The 10,385-nt window shown below is 37.9% G+C and overlaps 1 protein-coding gene and 1 long non-coding RNA gene across 4 annotated transcripts in view; one reads left to right on the top strand and one right to left on the bottom strand.

The window, feature by feature from the left end:
* Positions 1-8,867, bottom strand: part of LOC124300210 (uncharacterized) — a 56,057-nt gene extending 47,190 nt beyond the window's left edge. The window contains exon 1 of one of the 2 annotated variants that reach the window (XR_006907179.1): positions 8,760-8,867. This is a non-coding gene — a long non-coding RNA (uncharacterized LOC124300210). Of the gene's footprint in view, positions 1-307; positions 597-8,759 lie in introns of those variants that run through there. The other variant, XR_006907180.1, reaches the window with a different exon arrangement.
* LOC124300206 (geranylgeranyl pyrophosphate synthase) lies at positions 643-8,413 on the top strand. Of its 2 annotated transcripts, XM_046754014.1 has the most exons (8): positions 643-1,073; positions 3,118-3,272; positions 3,609-3,719; positions 4,416-4,560; positions 4,859-4,979; positions 5,128-5,267; positions 6,084-6,186; positions 6,317-8,413. In XM_046754014.1, the coding sequence occupies exons 1-8, from the start codon at positions 1,014-1,016 to the stop codon at positions 6,514-6,516; spliced, it is 1,035 nt and encodes a 344-aa protein (XP_046609970.1). In that variant the 5' UTR covers positions 643-1,013; the 3' UTR covers positions 6,517-8,413. The 2 variants fall into 2 exon arrangements, with proteins under 2 accessions (XP_046609970.1, XP_046609971.1); XM_046754015.1 differs by lacking the exon at positions 3,609-3,719 and having other exon boundaries at positions 653-1,073.
* Positions 8,868-10,385: the final 1,518 nt, after the last annotated feature.

Raw genomic sequence — 10,385 nt, 5'->3', positions numbered from 1 at the left:
TTTTACAAAATTGTCTTTATCTTCTGTCGTCTCAATTTATCGTGTTTTGTTTTCAAACATGTCGTAAATTCAACTACAATAACCGGTCACCTGAGAGTACGAGCGGAAGATTATTCTGTGAACTAAGAATAAACCAAACACCCTGCACCATTATATAATGTATCAATGTATACAAAAATAACGCATGAAATAGCGAATTTCGCTTATAATGACTGGATTTTCAATTTTCATAATTTCGCGGAAAGTGACACACAGGTATACGCATATTTGGCACAAAATATCGCTAGGCAACAGAAACGTGACTTACCGCAGGCATCTGAACCGTCAAACATCCTTCGTTTCGAGGATCGAGAGCCTCGAATAGGTCAGAGTAAAGAAGTTGCGAGAAAAAAATCGTGGGTGAGATTCGGCTGCCGTAAACAGTGGAAAGTAGCACTTTATTTACAAAGGTTCAAATTTATCGTAATATAAACACAGCGGCGAAGAGGAGGCGATGACAAACTTACGCATCTTGGCGGCATAGAACGGCGTCGGCGCACCGCGTCTCGACATCTGCGCGCGCAGCCGCGGCTCACTTCACACCGTGAGAGTCTCGGCAGGCAGGCGTGGTAGTCGACCGAGTCGGCCATCGGCGTCGCCGTATCGTCCGAGTAAAAAAGGAGCGAATCACAGGAGTCCGGGGTTTCGATCGAGGGAATAACAGGCCGCATTCCGTCCACCGAGGTGTCGTGGGACCGTTTCGCGCGATAGTTGATCGCCTTTTTTGCACTTACCGCCAAGCATGGCCGCCCCCGTATCGACGACGCTGCACTCGCAGACGTATTAAGTACGGGCCGTACACGCGCACGAAGCTCTTTGGAGCAGACGACGCGTCGGACGGCAGCCCGCTATTGTCAACTGTTAACTGCGGGCGGTTTTCAACGAGGGAACAGCGGGGGTCTCTTGACGATATTTAAACCCGTCTCGACGACGCGACGACCGGATTCATCTCCGATTTAACCGAGGGCCGAAACATGGACACGGACAAGAGCAGCGTGCCGTATTCTCACAGCGGAGACAAGCAGCAGGATGAGGTTAGTTTGACACCGATATTCTTTTCTGCTTTATTATCCATCGATTGTCATTTCTGACGTTTGTTTCGCCGCTGTGTATTTCAAACAATCGAACTGTAATACCTGCTTCGCGCGCCATATTATCGCTAGTAATAAACAATCGATGTTTATTAAACTGCCGAGTATAATGTCTCTTGATATACGTATCTTTATTGGTTGCGATAAGTTATATACGGTATGGATGGTATCTTCTAATCGCACGGTGATTATCGTGCTGACTGACCGTCGCGAACGAATTTGGCGCTACTTTGATTTCACTCAAATGTCAGCTTTGAGTTGTCAATTGTCCGTAGCTACTGAGAACCTGCTCACTTCCTGTATCGTATGTTGAGTTTCCGGTACTTGAAAACATGCGTTAGATCTATAAATTTTCATTCTTCCACACGTTTCATTATTAATATTGCCGTTAATCGAAAAACGCATCGTTTCACACGCGTATAATGTATCTTTTTTGCAAGCCTATATCTCGGTAAATTGTTTAAAATTGCTTCAAAGTTTTATAAATGTCGAAATACCGATATTAGACGCATAACTTATAGACAGGCATTTGTATAATTTCAAGAAAAATATAATCTCTGATATATGTATATTAGGAACAGATGTTCTTGACAGATGGAAAGAGGCGGAAATTACAATAAATAAAAAAAAGACCGAACATCAGCTGGACGCAAAATAAGCAGGAAATAGTGGAGAAATGAGAAGAGGCATAGACTACATTGTATACATGTATTATAGATGTAAATACTTATTTCAGAAACTGTATTTAGCTACACAAACTCAGAGGCGTTGGAACGTTTTTTGATCCCGCCAACGTAATCGGAATGTCGGAAAAGTTTGGTGTTTGAAAAACATCTTTCTGCTCTAATCTTCTTACAGAAAGCGATAGCAAAGTGGAAAATCAACACTGTTTATTAATGTAAAAGGTAACCGGAAAGAAAGTACAGACTGACAAAACCATTTGTCAACGGGATGGAAATATTATAATCTTAACAGTCCTTGTCAATTAAATGTATAATCGCCTCGTTTCGAGTACCTGCATTGCATACAAATATATTGTATTCCAAAAAACAAGAGATTTATATTCCGGAGTCAATGAATCATCTGCTAAGGACTCTGATATTGAAATCTGTGAAACTTTTCTCGTATTGAAGACATTATTTTTCAAGTCCAAGCGTACGCGGTAACGCCGCGTTGCATTTATCCTGCGGCCTTTTGCTATCACTGTTTACAAATTGAGATAAAAATCTTCACGTCAAGGGTGCAGGCCCTGCGTATCAAAGAGAGCCGACACGAGGTGGTGCTGGATAATGTTAAGAGACGGGCTTACAGATATCAGCTGCAACTCCTCTTCGCCGACCGCGGGTAGGCAGAAATTTTGTTACACAGAGACACAAATATTCATATCTGGCAGTACTTTTTACGCTGTGTCACCGACAGATAGGCGAAAAAAAAAGTTTCACTCACTTTTCCTCGAAATATGTTTAATGAGAATTTAATGGTATGCATGCTGTCTTAATTATCTGTGTCGCAAGCTTGTCGACTCATCATTACACGGATTATAACGGCTGTTTATTGACTATTCAGTTCAACTTAGCGTATTTGGTGATTTCAAGTTCGTAAATACATTCACAGACGCAGAAGTGAGTTTATGTATTTACGGACACAACCGACGTTTTCGTTGATGGCTACTCTTTCACGATTTTTATTAAAAAAAAAAAAAAAACTATTCGAAAAATTCATAACCGACGAACGAAAGTTGGAGTCGCTGGGAACACGTACATAATTAAACCTTGAAAATACTAATCCTGAATAAAATAATTCGAATCATGTTTTTCGCTAATTTCGCCTAGGCGATTATAGATTGATTTGAAAATCGAAAGAAAAATTATTTCTCTTTCTCATCATCTCTCTGTGCCTATTTTGTGAAATAACGTCCGATCGAAATTCCGAAATTTGTAATCGTACATTTCGTGGAGAGAAATCGTGAAATGTTCTCGAATTGCAGAAGCTGCTGGAACCATTCACGTACATTCTCCAGGTACCGGGAAAACAGATAAGAGCAAAGTTGGCTCACGCATTTAATTATTGGCTGAAAATACCTGAGGACAAACTCCACGCCGTCGGCGACATAACCCAGATGCTCCACAACTCTAGTCTATTGTGAGTACCAGCCAATGTTTGATTATCAAAAAGCACCCTACGAAGCGAAGTAAAAATGGATCGCTATCCAACCGACTCGAAGCTTCTATATTTTGAGATGCAAAAGAAATTTCGCTTCATGCAACAAAAATCAAATTGTTTCAACTTTTACGCGGAAGCTTTTGGCAGCTGAACAACGTTTTTCAATTTTGTTTGTTCATTTATTTCGACTATCTTACAACAATCTCGTGTTGTGCTTTATAGGTAAAATCGATGATTTGCTTTCCGCTTATAATTAGACTGCAATATTTATATTTACAAAAAATTTTTAAACACCATATAATTGCTAAACCGCAGGCAACCGCCAAGTTACCGTGGTCGCAACGAAGAATTGCTTGCTTTACGTAAATCCGACGTTGATACGTTTCCGCAGTTCGTCTTCTCGATTGGGCAAAAGCGTTTGATTTGGTACCTAAACACATGTTATTCCATCATTTTTGTACAGCAATCGTACCCACATTTCTATATCGTTAATTATACATGAGGTTGTAGTTCGTAACGTTATTGTAATGATGCATTTCTAGAAAAACTCCTCATTTCGTGGCATTGAAATTGCCTGGAATTTGCAGTAAACCGTGGTACACTACTAACAAACTCACATTTTGCAAATTCAGGTATCTCAAAGTTGTTCTGAAGCTGTAAAATAATAAATTTTATTTCACCGTTTTGTAACGTCCACGTTACTAACTTGAGCCTGATTATTATATTCGCTTCGATCGAATTCGTAATATCATTCCTTTATTTTCTGATTACATGCGGCTTTTTTGTACTGTATTATAATTGCTGATGGATACAAATAACTTGAATATTGCGTTGCATGTCATCATTTTGTGCTTCTTATTTTAGCTCGCTGCGATTAAATACTTTCAGCTGCAAGCAGTTTGTTTAGGTTCATCCATGACAAACTTATTTAACACTACAGAAGATTTTCACAACATAGATCACTAAAAAAAACTATCTCGCTGTAACTGTACTTACTGAATATCTGTGAGAAATAATGTCCATTGTTGCCTGAGCACTGTGCATTCGATTACAGCTTTCAGTTATGAATCGTTATTTAGACGATGATTATTATGAGTATAAGACGTCGCGGTTTTTTCTTAGGATAGACGACATTCAAGACAACTCCATACTGAGACGTGGAATTCCCGTAGCCCACTCTATTTACGGCGTAGCCAGCACCATCAACGCGGCCAACTACGTGCTCTTCATAGCACTTGAAAAAGTTCTGGCCCTGAACCATCCGGAGGTAAATACAAAGTCGATTCCTGCATCGGCGAAAGAATAAATTCCGACACTGATTACAAGAATTTCTATTCCTAGTTCCTTTTGCCCTTTCGCTTGCGATTCCTCTCGCGAAAAAATGAAATTAATTCGCATTGGTCTGTAACCCTTAACCATCGTATTGTATACATACGTCGAACGCTTTGATCTTTGAATCGATCGATTCATCTTCGGATGCTTGCGAATTTGAACAAAGACGATGTTCTGCTCACTTTGCGGATGTCGAACTGTGGGGTGGAAAGTAATGAATTACGTATCGCCAGGCTACCGAGGTCTACACACAGCAGTTGCTCGAATTGCACAGAGGACAGGGGATGGAGATTTACTGGCGAGACAACTACATTTGCCCATCGGAAGAAGAGTACAGGGAAATGACGATAAGAAGTAAGTTGAGACTGTAAAATGAAATCGCGATCGCAGCTTTTTTACACGTTAATAACTGGACTCACTCAGTCGCGTGAAAACTTGTAGAAGAGACGAAATCCTCTATTCGCTAGACTCACTACGTCTCGTTTTTCAAATCGCAAAACAGAAACTGGGGGTCTCTTCAATCTAGCCGTACGACTGATGCAATTATTTTCCGATTGCAAAGAGGACTTCACGCCGCTGGCAGGGATATTAGGATTGTATTTCCAAGTCAGGGATGACTACTGCAATTTGTGCTTGCAGGAGGTAAGGGTATTTTCGATTTCGATCAAATCTCTGTCACGGTAATCGATCTCGCTTTAAATTTTCAACCGAGAAAATATTTTTCAATCAATTTTTTGCTATACGCGCATCCGTCGTGTAGTTGGCTCTACTGTAAACATTTAACCGCTCGCTTCGAGCCTCTCCAATGTTTATTATTCTGTTTGATCATCTTTTCAATACCGCATTACTTACAACTGATAAGATAAATATTTATAACTGATATTTCACCAATCTCAGTCCGTGGATGATTGATGATAAAACCTGGTGGGAACTACTCTTTACTTTTTTCACCCAGGTTCCCTAACGCTATAGCGGATTGATGGGTTAGAAACTTTGATCATGCAGCTTGCGAGATAGTAGCAACCGTCTTTTGTAACTTTTTGCTGTAATCTAGTCTCGTATTTTTTTATTTTTTTATTTATAAAGACACTATCTTTTTTTTGAAAAAACGTGTTCAGATTTGAGTCCATGGATACGAGAAGATTGTAAAGTGACTTTATAATTATTCATAAAGCTTTATTCAGGCAATTGCACTCTAAACGAATAAATATATTTATTCTTTCAACCTTTATATTTATCAGTGTGCAACACCGCGCAATTCGATCTTCCAAAACACTATTTTTTGACTTACAGTCAATTGAAACCTCTAAATCCCATTTAAAGGATTTGAAAATAGTTGGCTTCCAGTTGACAAGTATTCTCTGTAATTTGCTTATATTTAAAAAAATATCTCTGGTACGTTCCGAGCGTTTAAATAGCAAAATTGAAATACAAAAACTCAATTACCTTGTTTTGAAGTATACGGAGAACAAAAGTTTCTGCGAGGATCTGTCGGAGGGAAAGTTTAGCTTTCCAATAATTCACGCGATACGAACTCACCCCGAGGACCGGCAAATCATGAGTATCCTTTACTTAAGAGTGTTCGATGGTGATAAGAAATTTCTCTTCATCTATATCCCGTTCAAAACTAATTGTTCAACGTTACCCGAGCCAAGTAGAATACACCATTTTTCTTAACAAAAGCTGTGCAGACATTCTTCGGCATCGAACAACGGACGTCGAGGTGAAACGCTATTGCGTAACGCTTCTAGAAAAGTTTGGATCATTCGGTCACACGAGAGGAGTTTTGGGGGATCTTGACCTGAAAGCGAGGGCCGAGGTCGAAAGGCTCGGTGGCAATCCTCTTCTCATCAAAATTCTCGACGAACTTCTAACGTGGCAGAGAACATGATGCGCGTTTTCTTTGCCCGCAACCTTCAATGGTTGTCTTAAAACAATTCAAACCAAAATTCACACACGTAAATGCTTGAACTTATGTCGCAACAAGAGGTAAAGATTCTTCGCTCAAAAAGTCTTGTACACGGACGTGGTGAAAACTCAACGCAAATTTTTACTACTGTCGTAGTATAAGGCACGCCTAATCTTTGGATAGAATAGTTTGTTCAGACAATAATTGTCCGCTCACCTTGATTGAAAATTGGACAACTTGCGAACGAAGTCTGCCAAGGATTCGAAAATAAGGCCGAAGCAAATAGTTTTTATTCGCACGCTAATTACATATTTGAAATCTTCCGTCTACGATTTTTCCAGAAAATACTTAATTCATTGAAAATAGCATTTTTTGTTCAACCAAATAGAGCCTGAAAGGGTAGAAAACGAATTCGATCTTCAACCGGCGATTAGTCCGAAATTTTCACGTTTCCTGGATGAAAAGTATTTGAATGATTGAAGTGCAGTTATCGTGTTGAGCGTACTTATAGCTATGGCCATAGAGAGATAAGGTATTTGGCGTTAATTTTCTTAAATCTCCGTTCGATAAGAGAGTAATTCATCACGAATTAGTACTCGTTATATCCCAACTTCATTTGAATCACTTTTGCAGTTGAACTGCTCGTTTCGTACGTTGAATCCTAATTTTTGAAATCAATTCCTTGAAACCGACGTACTATCCTTCCCAGTCTTTGTTACAGATCTCGATTTTGAGCATATTTCGAACGATATTTACGCGTTTTAATTGTCAACTAGGTCAAATTTGTGTACTTGATTAGAAGATATTAAGTAATAGGTACGTTTTACATTTATTTTGATATCAGTGCTTACGATGATACATTTATTTCACTAATGACGAAACTTTGAAACCATCTGCTCCTCGGAATGTAACAGACAACCGAGGTGAATCACTTTTCTTCTCATCAAGTGTATAGTGAAGCATAGGTATACATATAGTAATATACAAAAAATCTAATCCTATCAATAGGAATAAAGTAATTATAGTAAATAATAAAAACTGATTATAAACACCCGTATGCAACGTGTTGCATGTATACGGTTAGCCTAATTCACGAAAACTATAATAATAGTGATAATAATAGTCATAGTATTGAGGAAAATCGACGATGATCTGTTGCACTTCGAAATCCACGTTTTCCTTTCATTAGAAATTTCAAGAAGTTGACTGGATTTACGCATCTTTGGAGAAGATTAATTAGGTGTGTACTCCGAAGGTTGAGCCAATTATTAACCCATTTCAAAAAAAATTCTCATGTTACAGCCAAAAAGCTGCCATGAGCGGAAAAATTTCAAAAATCTGACGATTTTAAGCTTGTCTTACATCGCGATGTATTCTGAACTTTCAAAAATCTTACGATTTAGAAATCATCCCCATATGTCTTTATTCACGCCTGTCAAATCGTAATTGGTACCACCCGCTAGTCGGTTGAATCGTAACTGTAGAATTTACCCAATCCAATTTCGTATGAATGAAAGTTTCTTAAAAATTATTTTGCTGTATCGTTTCGTACGATAAAACGATTAGATTTCTTCTTTCGTACTGAAATCTTTCAAGTGTCTGAGAAAAGAAAATATCGTTCGTGAAGAAAATATGACTTCTGATTCAACGAGACTTGTAAAATGTATAACATTTCGAAACCAACGTTTTAACTTGAAAGCACAGACTATAAAGAAGTCGCGATTAGTACGAACTCTGTGAAAAATTCCAGGTAAAACTTTGAGCGTTTGTATGTCAGACTTAAATTGGTCACTCGTGATGTATTTTTTTTTTTTTCTATTCACAATTGACAGAAAATTTAATCAGGAATTTTATGGTTATTGTAAAATTATTGCATATTCGCATCAAAAAAAAAAAAAAATATATCGGTCAAAATGTAATAAAAATTGTGAAAATTGTAGCGAATATTACTTTTTTTGTTTTCGAACACCAATATATCCCTGACAAAGAAGTCATCGATCTCCCAATTGCGGTCATTGGAAAGCTTAAGGAGTTGGACTTTAAGATTATCCGATCGGTTTTTTTTTTTGTCTCGTTTCAAACAAATACATTGTTTAAACGATATCAAAGTTCGTCGTGTTTGATTCAGATTTTATTATCATTGTAAAAAAAATAAGAAAAACAATTCCAATTACTCATTTTCGAAATTTTATAAAATATATTCGATATAACAAAATTTTTCTTACCCATTCTTTCCGAAAGTTGCCAACGAATACCAGGTTTTGTAGCGTCGCGTACGGACCGGGTGAAATACACCCGGCATGAAATTTCACATGCGCACTGCTCCGAAACCACGAATCGACTAACGCCGCCGTTTCGGCGACGGATAGTCGGTGTCCCAAAGATCCCCCACCCCCCCTTTCCCCCTCCCGACGGACCGACTACCCTTCGCCGTTGTAAGAGTGATACTACTATCGAAAATATGGATAGGTATGCGTAACCCAGTCCGTACCTTGGGAGTTGAGCGTCATCTGAATGGTAAAAATATTCCTATATGCAAAAAACCGACTCGCGGCTTGCTTTCGACCACTGTGGCAATTTTCTCTGACGATATTGATCAGAAACTAGTCAAGTACATTTTACAAATGCACCAACGAATGTTTGGCCTTACCCTTGCGGATATTCGAAAATTGGCAATGTCGGTATAGTGACGGATGAGGAATGAATAATGGTGTAACGTGTTGCGCGAATGTAAACAGAACTATTTATCCCTATCGTAACAATATTTGTAAGACGTGGACGGCTTAGGAACTTAAAGTAAATTGGTACTATATTGCTGGTAGTATAGTTCAAGTGTACGGAACAGGTTACATTAACAGCGATCTTTTCTGTGCTTGGCTGAAGCATTTTATTGATACTGTTTTCCGTACGCGTAGCAAGGTAAAAAAAATTCCGCTACAGAACGGAATTCCGTATGTCTCGTTGCAACTGCGAGACACCGATTTTGCTACAACCTCCCAACGAATTGCAGGAAATTTAGAAGCAAAATATTCTTGTTCAGACTGCCACGCTTTTTAGCATTGTTATAAATTTAGACTTGTACACCCTATGCAAGTAGACGTATTTAAATATGTAATATAGTTCTGAATCGTTGGATTATTATATATAATGTATAATTCCAAGGCGTCGGTTATTTCGTGTAATTATATAACGTTGATAACAACGAGTCACGTTTAACGATTAGCAATGAATTTGTAGTCAATTGTGTTTTTAGCACACACACACACATATATAATGCGTATACTCAATTCCTCAGAATATACGGTCTAACCGATACCGCAACTTTTATATTATCACGAATTATCCCTTATTTTGAATTTGAATGATGAGGCTGTTGTAAACCATATCCAATATGTTCGGTCTGCTGAGTGGATCCTATTGTTTGTACTCTAATCTGGAGTTTTTTTTTCTTCGCACAGTTATACGAATATTAAATGAAATTATATAATTTTTGAATAATTTTATTATCAACTGTAATACATGTACAATAATATGATAACTTGGTACTTTACAACAACAATAATAATAATAATAATAATAGTAATAAGGGAATTTGTGTAGCGGTTTCATGTGTACTTTGTTTTATATGTATATATATACATATATATATATGTATATATAATAATATGTATACATATAATATATTACAGTATCAGTATTCAAAGTATAATTATCAATACACAAGGTTATACGTATAAAAGTTGACGTGTAATTCATTCTCTTACATCCCCATATTTGCAAAATTATGCACGACAAATTCGACACATTTTGTGTATGTTTCATTCACTTTGCCGTTTCGTTGAACGGACCCA

This window comes from Neodiprion virginianus, chromosome 3 (assembly GCF_021901495.1).
Source record: "Neodiprion virginianus isolate iyNeoVirg1 chromosome 3, iyNeoVirg1.1, whole genome shotgun sequence".
NCBI classification, from domain to species: domain Eukaryota; kingdom Metazoa; phylum Arthropoda; class Insecta; order Hymenoptera; family Diprionidae; genus Neodiprion; species Neodiprion virginianus.
The sequence above is the reverse complement of the archived record's forward strand: the minus strand, read 5'-3'. Positions and strand labels throughout refer to the sequence as shown.

Coding starts and splice junctions, on each gene's coding strand:
- LOC124300206 (XM_046754014.1), top strand. CDS start 1,014: ATGGACACGGACAAGAGCAGCGTGCCGTATTCTCACAGCGGAGACAAG. Junction 3,273..3,608: donor CTCCACAACTCTAGTCTATT/GTGAGTACCAGC, acceptor GCTAAACCGCAG/GCAACCGCCAAGTTACCGTG. Junction 3,720..4,415: donor GGGCAAAAGCGTTTGATTTG/GTACCTAAACAC, acceptor GTTTTTTCTTAG/GATAGACGACATTCAAGACA.